This window comes from Hirundo rustica, chromosome 6 (genome assembly GCF_015227805.2).
Source record: "Hirundo rustica isolate bHirRus1 chromosome 6, bHirRus1.pri.v3, whole genome shotgun sequence".
Lineage (NCBI taxonomy): Eukaryota > Metazoa > Chordata > Aves > Passeriformes > Hirundinidae > Hirundo > Hirundo rustica.
Genome location: NC_053455.1, coordinates 33,411,669 through 33,430,389, shown reverse-complemented (window position 1 = coordinate 33,430,389; position 18,721 = coordinate 33,411,669). Strand labels below are relative to the sequence as shown.

Below are 18,721 nucleotides of genomic sequence, written 5' to 3'. Positions count from 1 at the left end.
CTAGATATACACCCTCAGTTGCTAAACATTTGCATATCCTACTGAAGTTTTATTTGATTTTTCTCTCATCAATTTTTAATCTATTTTTCAGAATGTTTGAGTAGACCAATTATAGAAGTTAGAGGCAGTCATAAAATGCAAGTTTGTAATATGAAACACCATGTTTGTTTGTGCCCATCTGCAATTGTGCATATTGTTTGCAGATTTACAATAGAGGATTTAATGTTAGTATTTTCTGCAGGAATTTTAGATCTCTGAGAATATTTCATTTGCATAGGATACATTTCCTTTGGATATACTGAGGTAAATCAGGAGTGAATTATTTTTATGGTCACCTACAATAAATTAAATATAATTAACATCTTGTCTTTCCTTACCTTTAGTGTAAAGCTAAGCTGAGCCATGTCTATGCAGCATCTACATATTTCACAGAACTGAAATTTTAAATTAAAGTTTGCTATTTGTCTAAGGTATTAAAGATTCTAAGATGCTAAGATTCTAACTCTTGAATATTAGTCTCGCTTTTCTTGAATTGCACCTGTTTTTCTTACTATGTGATATAAATCAAGTAGGCTATAAAAATATTTTAATAATAGATTGACGTCAACATTTTGAAACTTATTCAGGTATCACAAGAAAATGAAGTTACTATTAAGAATGACAGAAGTGAGGGCTTGTATGTGTTTTTTTCTGCTTGTTTTTTAACCAACAGCTTTCTATAGTATTTTCCTATTCCAGGCTGAAGATTCTTTTCAGTGATAGTTTATTTTATTTTACCATAAATAAATGGTTTTGTTGTTATTTTCTTAAGATTTCCTGACACAATTATATTATAATTTTGACTGTGGAATACATATTTATGTAAGTGTATTTATGATATAAATACAATAAGCAGGAAAAAATCCTGTATATGAGATTTACAGCTGAGTTTATAATATTATTCTCAAAATGGGTAGTGCTGAGAGATGCAAGATAAAGTTTCTCTCACACTGTCTTCAAAAGAGTAGCAAGCTATGCAGTGAGAAAATAGATCTGTAAATTAAGTGCTACACCTTGCCAGTGATAGTTTGATTTCTAAACAGTTTTTTCTCAAACATAATTTGGTGGCGAAAAGAAGTAGAAAGAGCTATTTTTGTGAAAATGTGAATATTTTTCGTTCCTGGATTATCCAGAGTTCTAGACACCTTTCTTCCTCTAACAAAATCAGTAAAAGGTGCAGTAATCAGTGTATTGATAGGTTAACTCACTGGATGTCCTTATATGTGCAAGCAATAAATGGAAGTGTGTGGTAGAATAGCAACAGAAATTCAGTTCAATCATTCAATATCAAAATCATTCAATTAAGATTAATGATTTCACTAAGATCTCATTTGGTTATGCATTTACAGTCTATTGTTTTAGCTATTAGCTTATTATATTTTTACTGTCCTCATAAAGCTGAGTAAGTTTATAAGAAACTTATAAAATTACCATCCTTTCATCTCTTTTACTTATGTTTGTTTTTTTTTTCCCTTTATTTTTTTTTCATACAGGCCATGCAAGTAAAGGTACAGGTCAAAGTGCATGATGTGTCTTTGTTTTAGATTTAGAGATGATCAGGCTCCAAGCACTCTTTCCATTGATCATAGCAGTGGCGTCACAAAGTGAAGCACCACGTTCCACCTACTATAAATTTTGTCCCAGCTAAAGTGGCAGTCTTTGACCGCAGCAGATGAAATTCCCTTTGGCACTCCTAAATACCGCTTAATGTGAAAAATGTACTGAAGCTACCTTTTGTAACTATTTTATATGTACATTCTGCCTCTGCTCTCCTTCTGCATCCTAGTTTTGTTTTTTTTTTTAAATAATGAAGTAGACATTGTAAAAGAAATGTCTAAGTAGAGTCATTAGAAAGATGTATTTGGCTTATGATATTCAAGAAGAATATTTGGGAGAAACGTACTATAACCTCTACGCTATCTGTAGATGAATAGAAGATTGCATTAAATACAATAAGTTTAAATAAGATGTATAATTCAAATCCTACCTTTTTCCAAAAGTAAAATGGACTTTACTAAAGGTGTGAGATGTGACAATGCTTTTGAATTTGAATTGAATTCTTTCTTTTATGCACTTAATGCATTTGAAGATTTGTTTTCCTCCAGTGAACTATAGGTCACTTGCCTTTGTATCATTCATATTATTTTTTTTTAAAAAAATCTGAATTTCTAATATAGAAGAATACTTTCTGACCTATGGAGCGTTCTTCATCAGTGAAGCAGAATAAGCAGCAAAATGGAGCATAAATCCTTTCAACTTGTCCTTCAACCTGTGTGCTGAGAAGAGCTTTTAATCTATTAAACCTGAGACATGGGTTAAAAAGAGAATCTCTGTTAAACTAATAACCCAGTTTCATGCTTTGCTATTGCCAGACTTCTCCAGGTACACAGAGTAGGATTTAATGACTGCCCTCATAGTAATCTCAAAGAACTGAAGCTCAAAGGCTGATAGAAATACAAAAAATATTAACTCCATAATCTTAACCAGTTTTACCTGATTTTTTAGTGTAAATAAAATATTTCTTCCTTTACATTGTGTATTTAGTTATTATTAATCTACTAAAGAATTTGTAATTGTATTTTGATTTTTTTTTTGTCAGAAATATCCATTTATGTGTTTAAATCCACAGATAAGTAAGATCATTACATGCTTTTAGGTGACCAAATTATATCATTCCTCCTGTTGGGGTCCTTTTAGCGTAGTTAATTATTTAGGCAAAATATATCAGATTTAATGCTTTTTACATATGTAATGCAGGCATTGTGTGTACATAGGTGTATATTAGAACTGAAAGAGAAAATTCCATTGTCATTTAGTTTTCAATCTGTGACTCTACTTATACATTTACCAGTTGGCGAAGTGAATTTACAGACAGCAGAATTTATGGCAAAGGCAGAATGAATCTTTTCATTTTCTGAAAATTCTCCAGCTTTAAGGTTCACCAATCTTATTAATTTCATATGAACATAAAGAAAATTGGATGTGCAAAATATCCACTGGTGTAAAAGATGCAGAAACCAGTATCTCTCCTTTCCCTTTTTTTTTTGTTTTTTTTTTTTTTTTTAAAATATATCTATTATGTAATTTGTTGTTCCTTATTTAAGATGCATAGTGACGCCACTGGAATACAGTGATACATTGTGGGATTTGTTTGTCTTCTGTCAATGTAGAGTACAAATAATGTCATTATTAAAGCCATCGCACCACTGTTCCTAAGGCACTTTGAAAAGCAAAGCTTTGAGGCAAAGTACTCTCCTGCAATTGTTAGTTCCTTAAGAAAGGAAGCCACATCCATTGCGTGTTCCCTCACACTTGCAAAAGACTTACCACAAGCTATGTACATAGAGATTCACCATCTAGAAGACAGAATTTGCCAAAATTTATCACCAAATAGAATATGTACAGCTGCCTTTTTCTTTAAGTGATTACTGTGATAATAGTGAAGCATAATTTGGGAAATAATGAATAGCAATGGATTCTGCTGTATCCTTATGTGGAACTAAACAATATATCATATGAACAGTAGTTTGTAAATCCTAATTGACAGAAGGAAAAGGATGTGGAGGTTAAATGAAAGCATTTGTTATTTCGTAGTGTTGTACAAGTCTGGAGGCCTAGTCCTGAAATCTTATCTTAAACAAAACTCCCCTTGAGTATTGTAGGAGTTTATTCTAGGTACAGAATTCAGAACTGGGCTGTTTGATGTTGTTGCTGTTTACTGTGTGTTCTTTAAATATATGGGTCTGTTTGAAAGATTTTGGTTCTCTGTCTCATAAAGGAAAAGCTGGGTGTGGAATATGTTGTATAGTGTCTGTCATAAGAAGATAGGGCAGATGTTATTCTGTTGTGCTGCTTACTTCTGTCTCTTGTTTTCCTTTTCCTAGTACTGATGATATGCAAAGATACCAAATTTAAATTTTTTTGTCCCAAATTTACTAATATTATCCAAAGCCAAAGGGCAGTACTTTCCCAGAGGCACTGATTCATCAGCATTTTATGACATTGAATCAAAGCCTTTTAATTAATACTCTTTATCAGATGAGACAGGTCGGGCAATATTCATTCATTCAGACCCTGGATAACTATCTTTATATAAATCTTACAAAAATATAAACATCCCCAATTTGTCTCTGTAACATTAGACAAATATTAGTATCCCCTGAGAATGATTCAGCTTTTAATTTTAGGGTTGTTTCTGATTTGAAAGGTAAGATCCAGAAAGTATTGTCAAAATCATATGTATGAATGCACACAAAAGAGTGCGACTCCTGTTACAACATTACTCTTACTGCATTTTCTGCAGTGGTGCACCAAAAGTATTCCTTTACATTTCCTGCCCAAGACTGTACACCCATTCTCTAGTGTAGCATTTCTACTTATTTTTCCTATATCAGGAAAAAAGTTTCCTTGGACCATTAGGGGAAGAGCCTTTTGGAGAAGTGTGTGATCAGAGAATTAAAGTAATTTTTCCTTTTTTTTCTTTTCTTCCCCTCCCCCCGCCCCCCCCCCCCCCCCCCCCCCCCCCCCCCCCTTAAAAAAACAAACCAAAAAACCACCCAAACTTATAGTCTGGAGGACAAGATCAAGAGAGGAAGAAATCAAAACGTAGAGGGGATTTGTACTCCATACAAACATCCTTGATTGTGGCTGCACTTAAAAAGATGCTTCCTATTGGTTTGAATATGTGCACTCCGGGAGACCAAGAGCTCATCTCTTTGGCTAAGACTAGATACAGCCATGTAAGTGTGTTCTATTAATAGTTTTTAATGCAAACTAAACAGAACTTTCTAAACTGAATTTTGAAGCATAGATATCTAAGCAGTCAATATTATTAAATATCTGTAAGTACTGTAAGCAATTATAGCTGCTAATTATTGTGCTTCTTTTTAAAAAAAAAAGTGTGTACTATGTGTGGTTTTATATATTCATGTTCTTTTGCACCAAATACTGAACTACAATCTAGTTAGCTTTAATTCCCTTCAAAGTTTAATCCTTGTTTTATGGTTAAAGAAGGCCTTTGCCCCTTGTGGTATCTTACTTACTTTGAAAGCAAACGAGGTTAAATTTCAAAAATTAAATATAAGCTGTTCTGTGTTGTAAAAGTTCTTATGAAATTAATCATAATCTGAAAAAGACTCTTCTGCCTTTTTACAGAGGGACACAGATGAGGAAGTTAAAGAACACTTACGCAACAACTTACACTTGCAGGAAAAGGTAATAAAAGAAAATCTGTCTTATAGATGCTGATATGCACTTTTAAAATACAGAAGGTGCAACTGTTTCTTTTCATTGTGATACATTAAAAAAGATAATAAAAAAACTATTAGAAAGGTTTCCATTTTAACATTATTCTTCATGATTTTTCATTGCAATAAATGGCTTATTTGTAACTTTTTTGATATATTCAAGTTTCTGGAAGATTTATAGAATGGAACAAGTGTGATGAATTGAGATACTGGTAGTATTAAAGCTCTAATTACTTAGAATCAGCTTGATCCAAGAAAAAAAAAAAAATTGAAACTATACAACTTAAGCTTTTCTTCTTGAATTTAGCTTTCACTAATAATTAAATTAGGTATTTCTAAGAAGGTATACATTTAAAATTACTATAATAAAATACAAAAAGCTTGTGTCATCTTATCACTTGTGAGTTTTACATGTACATTTATATTCCTATAAATGAATACAGTCAAAGGTAATACCAATATGGAGTCCTCCATATCAATCTGTAAATTAAAAATAATTTAGATCATTGTCTACAGTACTGTTCAAACACAGTAAGAGTAACTTATTTATCTGTCATGGATGTTGACTGTATAGTTGCTGTAAGTTTGTGATTGTATACATTTAAATGGGCACAAGAAGTAATTCAATGTGGTTTTCCTATTTCTTTCTTGCAAGAAAAAAACCCCAAACCAAAAACTTTGGCTGTAACTATTCATCTACTGAAATTTCAGCTGTCTTTTCCAGACTCCAAAAAACAGCTTTAGAGTCTCAGTACAAAGGCTCTGCAAATTAAACTCTATCCCAGTACCACATATGCTTCCTTATTTTTAATGGAGTTAAGTGGAATAAATGAGGTACTTTATTTGGTTTCATGAAATAAAAATACAGAACCTTGCTTAAGAATTCAGTTCAATTGCCCAATAATATATAGAATCAATGCCATTTTTTGAGCAGCTAGTAGATGTTAATTTGGTCTGAAAAGGGACAGAAATTGGGAGTATTTATAACCTTCTTTATTATACTATTGGAATAGAAGTGGTGTTGATCAAATTCAGTGACTTCATTCAGCAGCTTACAAATGGAATCTGTTGGGTTTCAGTCTGATGATCCAGCTGTGAAATGGCAGCTAAATCTTTACAAAGACATTTTAAAGAGTGATGGACCTACTGACCCGGAGAAAAATGTGGAACGTGTACAGAGAATATCAGCTGCTTTGTATCATCTGGAGCAGGTAAAAAGCCAAGTGTCTATACTTTGTCCATTTTAAAAAAACTGAGATTTTTCCTTGCAGTGATTATTTCAGGTACAGATAAATCTTGAGGTTTTGTACATGTGTGCATGTAAGTACCCATGCACATATAGATATGTATTTATGAAAAATTTTCAGTGTAATCTTTTGAAGTGCCTCCAATTAGCTGCAGGGAAAACTCAGGATATATTTCTGCAAAACTGCATGAACAGTCACAAGTATATTACACAGTCATCTCCATGCAATAGCTGAAAACCATGAGATTTTAGGAAGAGGTGTTTGCTTGTGCACTTATTTTTAATAGGCTGAGCTTAGCCTGTCTCCTAATTCTACATCATGGGATGCTGTAGCAACTTTTGAATTGCTTTCCTGTTTGTCCAAATTATGCAATTTAAATATAGAAAGGCTTTTGTACTCTTCCTACATGAAGTTAATCCATTCCATTCACAAATGATATATATAGCACAGAAATACATTCACATGAACTGAATATGCGTTTTTAGAAACAGACAAAATAATTTTTGAAATTTACCAGGTAGACCTGCACAAGGTACTTCAGCATCTTGAACTTGTCTGAGTAAACTGAGAGATTTCTATATTGGCGGTTCCCAGGATTTTTCCTTATTAATAAAAAAGCAATCCCCAAAAGATTAGTAACATTTTCTACTTTGCTAACTAGCTAACCACTAGCTGAATAGAAAATATGGATGAAAGTTGAAAAGTTTCCATTGCATATACTAGAGGATATTTTCCCATAGGTTGAACAACCACTGAGATCAAAAAAAGCTGTTTGGCACAAACTCCTGTCAAAACAACGCAAAAGGGCTGTTGTTGCGTGTTTTAGAATGGCACCATTATACAACCTGCCAAGGTAAGTGGCTGAAAGGATTATTTCTTCGTAACTTGTGGTTTTATTGTTTACCGAGTGCAAATACTGCTTGTGTGTTTACCTATGTGTTTGATGATTGTTAGGTGTATATAATTTTAAGAGACAAGAATTGATTAGTGATAAACTAATTCCTCACAGTAGCAAAATAATCATCTCATGACAAATAATTTGAGAGGGAATACACCATAAGAATTACATGCTTCATTTTTGTCAGTAATTCTGTTTAGCTCCTCAGCTTATCAGTGAAAATCATTAAGATGCTGCTGTTTCTGTCCATTTTTGTCTCTGATTGGTTGCTCTTTTTACTCTTTAGTCTTCTGTGTTTTTATTTTGTTCTCTCTCTCTCTCTTTTTTTGTTTTTTAATTATTATTTTTTTTTAATTATTATTATTTTGTATGTCTCGTCCTCTCCTCTTGCATGAACACTTCATGCTCTGTAGCTTGTCTGGGCCAATCTTAAGATAGAACATCAGAATGTTATATGAATTAAAGCAACTATTGGGGCAGAGCAGTGCAGAGAGCACTGCAGAATGATATTTTAGTCTTCTATGTTGCTCTGCTTCTTATTCCAGTTGAATGTAGATAACAAAAAGTCCAATATAAAATGCATCCCGTGCCTGGATCCATCTACTGCTTTAAGCAGAATATTAAAATCATGTGGCACTGGAGTAACTTCCTTTGCTCTTTTTCTTCTCAAAAATCTGAGATTTATTCAGATAGAGGTTAAGCACATCTTTAATGAGATTTTCTTCTCATTTTCTGCAATGTTTCACTTTTTGTGTTTAATATTATTATTCAAAGATTTTTGGCAAAGTATTTCACTGTAGAGTTGCGTTGAATTTTTAAATGACTTTATTAAAGCCAATTTACACACCTGGTGGAAAGGTCTTTAGCTAAAGATCTGTAGCTGCCACTAACACCCTGGAGGAATATTAGGTTTGCACAGGACAAACAAAAAGCCAGTTTATACCATAAAAAGCACACAACCTTCTTTTACAAAAATGAGTAATTCTAGACTATAGTAATTTCTCCAAGTTCTCATGCTACCACCTGGCCCTCTTTTAAGAATCAGAGAAATGAAGCGGATTAAATACAACTTAAGAAACCAGCCAGTGTCAACCCTTCCATCTTCAAGTGCTGTGTTTGGCAAAACAAGACGAAGTGGTATGAAGAAATAAAATATCAGGACAACCTTTTTGTGAAGAAGTTTTGGTGGTTTTTTTTTACAACCATATTCTGCCTTTGTAAATTCTTAAAATGTTTACAATAAATGCATGAGCAGCCAAATGTTAAAAGGGCTAATCTTTTTTTTTTGCCTTATAGAGCACTCTCTTTTGTTTTTATATTTGAGGTTGATGGAATGCTTGCCAAGAGGGAAAGTGGTTTATGAATGTTTAAATTCTTTATTTTTTAATTTTCAATAAAATATGGAATAATACCATATTGAAATGGAACATTTACATTTATCTGTATTTTTTTAAAATTATTTTTCTTAAAAACTTTTCTTGAAATTTTTCTTCTCAAACTTAACAGATTTTGTGGAGCAGTTTGCTAATTTAAATATGAGGCAAATCAACTCAGCTATTTAATTTTGTAGTTGCTAAAAATGAACTCTCATAAAACTATTTTTGTCAATTAATTGTGCTCTCTGCACTTCACAACAGACAAGAGTGAAAGTAGAGTTTGACTTAAAATCCTAAAGTTGGGGAACAGTTTGGTTTGGAATGGACCATTTTAAAGGTCATCTATTCCGACCCTGTTGCCATGAGAAAACTTCTAGATATATCGCTCAATTGATAGGTGGAAACTAAAGATTTAAAGTTCACTAGCTTATAGATATTTTTTTTTTTTCCCCCCTAGATAAATCATAGGATTCTGACAGGAAAATAAAGCTATCATACTGTTATAACAATCTCCATCATCTAAATTGACAGTGTTGCTCAGACATGTCTGAACCCTAGGGAGATTATTTAAAGTGGTGTATGATTTATTCTAGGAGCAATTTAAATCTCATGATCCAGAGTTTAAAGTGCAGTTCTCTTTCTTATCTATTTCCTCATTTTAGTTGCAGCTTTGTGTTTGTAAAACTCCCCACTAACACTGGGAATGTTAGTTCTAACTTTGATGCTAGAATCAATTAATTTAAAGGGCAGTAAACAAATATTATGGTAGTAACCTTTCATTTATCCTAGAAAATATAAATCTTCAGTAAATGTTAAGTTGGTTCTTTTGAAAATTTTCCAGATATTTAGGTAGTTTATTTTTAATCTCAGAGTTTAAGGTAATTTTCTCCAAAACTCACTCTAATGTCTACCAGTTTTCAGGAATTTCAGTAAGATATTTCAGAAATGTACATGTCTATTGATATGAAGGAGTCACAGAAAAATTGCTTTAATTTCTTCCATAAATATGCCAAGAACTCCCTTTGATGCAAAGTGCCTGTGGATACAAAACAAATAGCTTTATTTTATTAAAAAAATATATTTTTCAGAGAATTAGACATCAGTTAAGTTAGGAAGCACTAATACATTTTCTCTGTTTATTGAACATACATGGCTTTGAAAAAGTGTCTTATGTGATAAGTGTTTTCTCTGAGATGTGTCTATTTATGTTTGATGTTTTAAGAGAATGAATTTGAAAGAACTTTGTCTTATTGTGTGTCATCTGTATATGCACATAGATACAGCAAAGATGTACACGGCAATTTTTCAAACACGGTTTAGGAATACATTCTTTCTGACTTCTTTATTGAGTTTAACTTGTGCCTTTCTTCAATGAAAACCTATATGCTTTTCTTCAGACACAAAATTAGCAATTTCTTCCTGAGCACCTTTCAACGTGTTTGGCTGGAAAAAGTACATGAAAAAACTCAGTATGACAGGCTTATACTCAAGTTAACGGTAATGTAACTTGTGGAGAGCCTCTTGCTTATGCGCTCACTTCTTCCTTCCCAGCCATGATTTGATATTATCATAAAAACATGAATTTGTACAATTTTCAGAGGGGATTCTGATTGGTCAGTTTTTGAAATTTGATAATAAAACAGCAACAGTGTCAGCAAGTGAGCCTAAAGTGTTGACTCAATAGCTATTCCATTATAAAATACTGATTTGTGTACATAGTGTATTTAAAAGGTATTTAAATTATAAATTTATAGCATTTTTCTAGCTTTTTTTAGTGGCAATAGATAAAAAGTAAATGAAAAAGCTGTATGGAACAGCCTTTCTAACCTCATGTAGTGCAGCTCAGAAAAAAAAATTCCCCAAAGTAATGTAAAGATGGAATTATTTTGCCATTATTATATGCAGTCTTATTGCCATGAGCTGTATTTTCTGTGGAAAGTTAAAGTAATGAATAGTATACAGTAGCAATTAATATGACTTAGTGTTTTCTAAAATTGGTCATTTTATAGAGCAGGTTTTGTATATTTCTAATGCAACTTCTTTGAGAACATGCTAGTAGTGCCCTGATTTGGAACTGGAAGACAAGAAGCTGAGGTTAGGCTTCTTTCTGTGGAAGAAGGCAGTGATTGTCTGTAGATATTACGCTAGAAAGCACATGATAATTATTTTGGTGTTGATGGCCAGTGTCTGCTGTCTTGATGTCCTAAATCTGGTAACTTAGATTTACGCCTTGTAGATGTAAACCCCACTCACTCATTCTCAGTCCATTCAAGTGTGTGTTTTTCTCATGCTTGCATTAAGGTATCAGTCCTGCAGTTTCATGTATATGTATTTTAGGCCTCCCTTAGCCTTCAAAATAAAAAAGTAATATGTATATATATATGTGTGTGTATAAAAACAGTAAGAATGTTCAAAAGTACCTGCAGATTTGTCACTGAATGTTAGTTTTGTTTTGCATTTTGTTTCACTGACCAATCAGAGGATCAGAATTGTACAAATATGTATCCTTACTAACCATTAACCATCTGAGCTGTTATACTCTGTTCTGTTACCCCTCTTGATCTCACTTTCACAACCCCCCCAGGCACCGTTCTATTAACCTCTTCCTCAATGGCTATCAGAACTTTTGGATAGAAACAGAGGAATATTCATTTGAGGAGAAACTAGTTCAGGATTTGGCTGTAAGTACTGACATGATTGGGCATATATTTCAATGCCCACTTCAGTGTGTATTCTGTGTATCTATTATAAACTATATTTAATTTTTGTGTACTATATGCATAAGCTTATAAAATATTAAACCATATGCTTCAGAGCATAAGGTCATTTTCTGCTGTGGTCAAAAAGACATTTGCCCTGTGATGCGCACTGAAGTGCATTAAGGTGATTTATGCCTTCAGACAAGCTATGTGATACTCTTTCTTGGGAAGAGAAATGGATTAGATGAACAGTCAGACTATTTTTGTCTTTATGGTAATTCCTATGTTTGTATATATTATTTACTGGTTTGGTTTTTTTAAAGCTTAACACTATTGATCCTTTTCCCTTTCAAAAAATATTATGCATAATTAATTTTAACATTTTCAGCTTTGATACAAATTAATTTTGCTGTTTTCCTTTTGGATCCGTCATAAGGAGAAGTAAATATATTCAGCCAAATTCAGCAAAAATATCATTTACCTGTGTACTTGATAAAAGTGATTGGTAAACTTCAGAATGTCTAGTGCTTTTTCTCTTCCCTCTATGTAGTTGGCTTGTCAAAAATGCCTCCAAGGAATTTATCTCCACAGCCTCCTAACACCATGAAAGTTAACATATGGCTTCATGGATCACATGCAGATGCATCAGGAAGTGCTTCAGTGTTAACAAAACCAGTCATGTTATGCTTTTTAAAAACCCATTATACCTGATATTGTAGAGACGTGGGATGGTTTGGGTTGGAAGGGACCATAGAGATCACCTAGCTCCAACCCCGCTGCCGTGGGTAGGGACATTCTTCACATGCTCTGGACAGTTACGTGGTCGGTCTTTGACTTTGTTGCTTCTTGCCAAAGGAAAGAATGAGGCCACTAATCAAAGCAGTGCCTGCAATTCTTTCAGATTTCCTAGAGAAGTAAATTGAACTTCAGTGATTACAATTATTACTGTAATTACAATATATCTACAATAACCAGAAAAACTACAAAGGTGTAATAACACAAGGTAAGGGTAATAGTCTGATCTTTGGCCAGTTATGACTATGTTATATTTTTAACTGCCAAAAAAAAAAAAGTTTGAAGTTTACAATAATGAGCATTAATTAAACCAAGGTTACTTAGAAATGCTGTATGAAAATATTGCAGCTGACACTAGTCCGAATAGGATGTATTTGATGATGCTATTGAAAACTACTCCAGTATTCTGCTACAAAATAATTGAGCTAGAACTTCCTTACATTTGGGTCAGATGGGAGATGCATGATTTCTCTTGAATAAGGCTTCCACAAGATTTTCCCTTTCTTATTCTCAATACCCTGCAAATGAGAAACTTCTAAAGTTACAAAAAACATGAATAAAAATCATATACTCTTATTTCTTTTGAGTCACACAGGCACATAATGTTGCAGGTTATGCTGTAAACTCCTGAATAAGATTAATACAGGCAGTTAATACAAAAAATTACTGAAATCCTTTCCTAAGCTTATATCCTGAAATTTGTTCTTACTTATGAAGCTTAACTTTTATATTCTAAATCTTGAGATAGACATCTCCAAAAAAAGATGAAGAAGAGGAAGAAGAGACTGAGAAAAACCATCCTGATCCACTTCATCAGATTATCCTCTATTTTAGTCGCAGTGCTCTTACAGAGAGAAGGTAAAAGAGCTGTGTGGAAAAGCCCACTGAATAAAAGCACATAGTAACTGAATTTTTAGTAACATTACCAAAGTGATTTAACACAAATGTAGTCCATTATTGTACATGGGGAATACCTTTTTCCTTCTCAGTTTCACTGGAGTTTTCATGTATTTAAACTCAGTATAACCTTTGCATTGAAATAAATATTGACTATTTTTGACATTTTAAAATCCTGGTAAATACTAATGCAGAAATAATTGAGCATGACTTCTCATACAAACAAAATTCTACAGGAATTGCAGGTTTAACCAGAGTACCTTGCCCTGGTCTCTCTTGGTAATAGAGGTGTGTTCTTGGCTTTGGTATTCATTACATTTCACTCAGTAAATCAGAAAAGGTTTTGTTGATGTTTATGAATCTCATTGCCAGTTTGTGTTTTGAATTTAGATTGTTGATTAGAAAGATTAGAATTAGATTTTTATGAGTACTCCAGAGCTTCATATAAAGAAAAACTGTATGACTAATAAAGTCTTGCCATCTGACAGTTATAATTATTTTCATTTATATCTCTATATTACTTTTCCACACCTTCAACAGCCAGTGATGATCCAAAATGACTGAATTGAATCCACAAATATACCTTTGAATTGTTTGAGTAACATCTTAGAGACTTGGATTTAGATAAGAGAAGTCATTCATGACACAAGCTTCAAGTGTAATAGCATTTCAAGTAGTCTACTTTAATAAAATATCCTTCAATAAAAAAGGTTGGCATATGACATCTTTATATTACTATATAATAAAATAATTAAAAAATATATTTTTACTCTTCACAGCAATCTAGAACATGATCCTCTGTATATTGCCTATTCTGCCATGATGGCAAAAGTAAGTATATAATTTCATACTCCATCCCTCACTGCATTTAGGTACTTCCCATTAATTTTAGATGCTTATTATATGCTTCTTTCTGTTTCTTATATTGACTGCTTTATACTAGTAACTTCTGTGTTTTTAATGAAGCAAATGCTGTTCAGAGTTTTACATATAGGTATATGCGAAATTTCCTGTGTTAAAACAATACTATAAAATTCCAGTAGATGCAGTCCTGTTCCTTTCACTTGGCACATTTTTTTGCATATGATTAACTCACAAGCAGTTTAAACCCATTAGTGATCTTTTTTCTTTGGGCAATTATTTTTGGGTTAATACTTGAAGTCTGTCAAAAATAAGTCAGTTTTTGCAACACATTGATTACAGCTGACTCGTGATGAGAGCTTGACTGTGAAGAGAAATATCATAGTTATAGAGATATGGGACAAGACTGTATAGCCTGCAATTACAGGGTGTATATGTAGTTGAATACCCTGAAATACTCATACACTAGAGAATATAATCTTCTTAGTGTGGATGAACACAATTATTTACAATAACAGGGTTTTTAAAAATCTTAATACCTTTAGTAATTGCTGGGTCATTTTTGCAGAAATACTATAGCAAAAGTAGGCATTATGTTTCTTAATAAGCAAGATCTTGTGATTTCTGTTTTTAACATAAAAAGAGCTGTCAGGAAGAAGAAGAGGGAGATGAAGAAAAAGAAAAGACATTTGAGGTGAGAGTTTAAACAACATTTCTTTCTCATAATCTAATGTGGAAGTATTTTATATATGTCCACTAGAATAAATCAAAAAATAGCATAACACATTGTGTGTTGAACACAGTGAACTGGTTTACTAGGCTATTCATATGAAAGAAAGGTGGGGTGTTTTGAAGCTTTGGAGTCAAACAACCCATGGATTTTGGAGGCAGATGGTCTTCAACAACTTCAGATTTCTCATCTTCCTATTTTTTCTGGATCCATTCCAATCTGTTCTACAGTTGTACAGTCTGTTCTCATTTTTGTTCCCAAACGCAGGAGAAAGAAATGGAAAAACAGAGAACTCTCTATCAGCAAGCTCGCTTACATGATCGTGGAGCTGCTGAGATGGTGCTTCAGATGATTAGTGCAAGCAAAGGTAATACTCTGTGATATCTTTATACATTGGGGTGTTATGTCATTATACTTATCATGTAAATATCACATACAACTTCTATAAGACAGTTAATGATGCAGAATAAATGTCAGTAATAACTGCACTAAGTAAAAGTTCCAGACTGCATTTCTGATTGAAGAGTTCATAACTGCAAGTTTTAAGGAGTGTATCCTTGTTTCGACAGGTCATACAGGACCTATGGTTGTTGAAACACTGAAACTTGGTATTGCTATTCTGAATGGTGGAAACACCATAGTTCAACAGGTAATGCTTTTCTAACTACTGTGAGTCCTGCTTGCATAAATGAGGCGAGTAATTTTGAAAATTTTAGTGTCCTATTGTTTAAATTAGTGTATTTAATTTTAAGCCACACAGTGAAGAAATATCAGCATATTTTTGGTGCAAGAGCAATAATATTAGTTTTTGCCAGTGATTTGTTTTTCAAGAAATTAATTCAGTAAGTTTTGAATTAATATAATTTAAATATCATTAATTATAAGGGTACTTATTACTTTAACTATTTTATTCTTGCTAATAATTAATAATTGTATATTTTGTTAACATTGTATTTTTTCCCTTCAAAAATATACGTTTAGAAAATGCTAGACTACCTGAAGGAGAAAAAGGATGATGGATTTTTTCAAAGCCTCTCTGGCTTGATGCAGTCCTGCAGGTAAAACCATAAATTGCATTATTACAGGTTCCATTTATTCATGTTGGTGGCTTATTGCTCAGTGCAGGTGGATGCATTAGATTTAAATTACAGGAGTCACAGGTTGTAGAACTCTTGTGGGAAAGTTTTGGGAATCACAGGAACAGCCTGTTAATCTTCTAGAGTATTCTTCCAAAGGGGAAAATAAAGCAAAAGCCTGCACCGGCCTTTGAAGTCTTAGTTTGAAGAGGCAGAAAAGTAAAATATGATGTCTCTTTTACTGACCCTAGATCCGTCAAGGTTTTTGCTGGTAGGTTCCAAGAATGGAGAAAAGCCACTACCAAGGGAGAGACAGGCCAGTGGAGCTTTGTTAAGCTTTCAGCGTCTGCACATTTCTGGCGAGTTGCATAATCTCTGTTTTTTCTGCATCCTCTGCATATATATCAGGTTTGTTAGAGTTGGCAGGTGACCAGTGGGACTGTAGTAGTCTATTCCCTTGATAAAACAGTTCAAATTAGCTAAGGTAAAGGGCTCCCATACAGAAGATGGAAATTTGCTGGTGTTTTTGATAACTCTTCCAGTAGACAACCTCCTTTTCTCAGCCTTTTAAAGAACCACAAGGGTTCTGAAGGAGTAGACTGGGATTAGAAGTGGAGCAGCTGTGTGAATAGAGGATAAAATGTGGAAGGAATGGTGATCTGCATTGCAGAAATTATTTTTGAATAGTTGCAGCCTAATTAAGTAATAATCTGCCTTGTAATTTTTTCATTTATGTAGAACAGTTCAGCAGGGATTTGCTCAAACAGGCCCTGCTGTAATATTATTACCAGTTGTGTATATATATTATTCAGGACTTCATTAAAAGAGGTATTGATAAAATTACTTGAACATGATAAAAGAATGCAAATGATGCCTTAAGAAATACTTTTAGTTTTAATAGTGTCACTAAATTGAATATGTGACTGCATTGCTATTTAATTGAACTAAATTAGGTAATGATAGGATTATATTGGATGGCTTGAATGAAAGTATTCTGACTAGGTGGTGAGAAAAACCATGATTTGCTATTCCATGTGCTGAGCTATGTCAAGTTAACAAAATAAAATTTAGATATCAGTGTCTTTTGACCATGGAAGATATGGAACCTCTGATTACATTTCTTGTGCATATAGAATCAGAAATGCCATACATCTTCTGAATCATATAACCATGAATAATATATACAGAAACAATAAAATAAAAGTAATAGCAACAACTTACTGGAAAACAGTGTGAGAAACAATGGCATAGTGCCCTTTTGTTGGTAGGTTTAAATCAACATAAAGAGTAATATTTCAGGCTCCTTTTCTACTAATTTGTGCATGAAATAATGGATGACATTAACAGGAGTGGAGTAAGTGGTGAGACCTGACCTAAGACTCATTTCTTTTCAGAGGACACTGGAGCCTTAGTTTCACCCAAAGCTCATTTATTTAATATGAGTATTAAATAAAATATGAGGCAATTCATGTTGTGGTGGGTCAAGAATAGTTATTGAAGGCCTCTAGATATTTTTTAGAAGAAAATGATTCTCCATTGGTTACTCTATTCCTTTTTCCTGTTGGTGCCTTTTTTTTTTCTTTTTTTTTAAATATCAGTGTTCTTGACTTGAATGCATTTGAGAGACAGAATAAAGCAGAAGGCCTGGGAATGGTTACTGAAGAAGGAACTCGTAAGTAGAATGAAATTGATTCCAGTAGTGCTTGAAACATTATTTGTGCTTCCTCCTTTAACTAGAAGTGTTATTTTCTGTGGCTTAAGGTATCTGTTTTTAAACTTATTATAAGTAATTCTAGGCTCTGGTTTCTGAATATGTTTTGGTTTCTCTTTTTTTTTTACAATATCTTTAGCAATAATTTTTAAGAAAAATATTGTAAATTCAAATATTCTTATCTTGTATTCTTGTTATTTTTCTTTGATCCACAGTCATCGTTCGTGAGCGTGGTATGTTTGGGTTTACAGTTTTTGATACTATTGTTGCAAAAGTGTGTTGCAAATACAGAGAGAAATCTCTCATTGCATCTTCTCAGATATCTTTAGGTTTAGCTTTATGGTCTGCAGCAGGTTGTGTGTTTAGCTTGAATAAAGAGTTTGATGCTTATTAAAGAAGTGTCACTCATATTTAAGGCATGATTTTAGTTATAACTAACAATTTACTTATTAGATATATATCCTGTTGCCTTTTTTTTTTCAAATTAGTGTTGTTTTTTTAACCATGGATGCATTGGAGTGCTAAATACTTTGGCTCTGCTTTTTCTGTCTCAGTTTTTCTTTTCATTATTATTAGTCTGTTTCTTTTAAATTGCTTTAACGCTTTTAAATACTGGTTCTTTTATTAAAATTCCAGTTTAAAAGGTTACTGTAAGATTATGTGTTCTGCATTATTAATCATAACAGCTGTCACATAAACATTGTATTTATATATTTTAAAGGTGAAAAAGTCTTGCAGCATGATGAATTTACTCGAGATCTATTTAGATTTTTGCAACTTCTCTGTGAAGGGCATAACAATGGTAAGAGAACAGAATTAATTTTGTAGAAAATGTGTGGCGAGTCTGTTCCTAAACAGAGTGCAATAGAATCAATTCTGATGTTTTCCTCTAATGCATTAAGTTTTCTGAGGGGAAACCAGCATGACAACAATTTGAATTGCAGAATCCAATTTGATTTTTTAAGTCTTAATATCGTTTTGGTGTTTAGCATATTACTAGTAAAGCCTGTTCCAAGTCACCTGGATAACAATTCTTTCAGTTATATTTATTTGAGATCTAAAGTTCAATTTTTTTACCACATAAGCATCTGTATCCAACAAGATACTTAAAAAGAAGGGATTGCCCAATAAAACAGGAAAATAATG

General features: G+C 32.9%; 1 protein-coding gene across 13 annotated transcripts in view; it reads left to right on the top strand.

The window, feature by feature from the left end:
* The window catches only part of RYR3 (ryanodine receptor 3), a 194,929-nt gene that overhangs the window by 150,967 nt on the left and 25,241 nt on the right, over positions 1–18,721 (top strand). For 3 of the 13 annotated variants that reach the window (XM_040067396.2, XM_040067394.2, XM_040067391.2), the window contains exons 70-84: positions 1,533–1,547; positions 4,608–4,778; positions 5,194–5,253; positions 6,365–6,496; positions 7,273–7,385; positions 11,391–11,487; positions 13,049–13,158; positions 13,977–14,028; positions 14,702–14,752; positions 15,056–15,155; positions 15,358–15,437; positions 15,770–15,846; positions 17,463–17,536; positions 17,791–17,808; positions 18,297–18,377. In XM_040067396.2, coding sequence (XP_039923330.1) covers positions 1,533–1,547; positions 4,608–4,778; positions 5,194–5,253; positions 6,365–6,496; positions 7,273–7,385; positions 11,391–11,487; positions 13,049–13,158; positions 13,977–14,028; positions 14,702–14,752; positions 15,056–15,155; positions 15,358–15,437; positions 15,770–15,846; positions 17,463–17,536; positions 17,791–17,808; positions 18,297–18,377 — 1,231 coding nt within the window. Of the gene's footprint in view, positions 1–1,532; positions 1,548–4,607; positions 4,779–5,193; positions 5,254–6,364; positions 6,497–7,272; positions 7,386–10,203; positions 10,304–11,390; positions 11,488–13,048; positions 13,159–13,976; positions 14,029–14,701; positions 14,753–15,055; positions 15,156–15,357; positions 15,438–15,769; positions 15,847–17,462; positions 17,537–17,790; positions 17,809–18,296; positions 18,378–18,721 lie in introns of all 13 variants that reach the window. The other 10 variants (XM_058420965.1, XM_058420967.1, XM_058420964.1 and 7 more) reach the window with 6 other exon arrangements.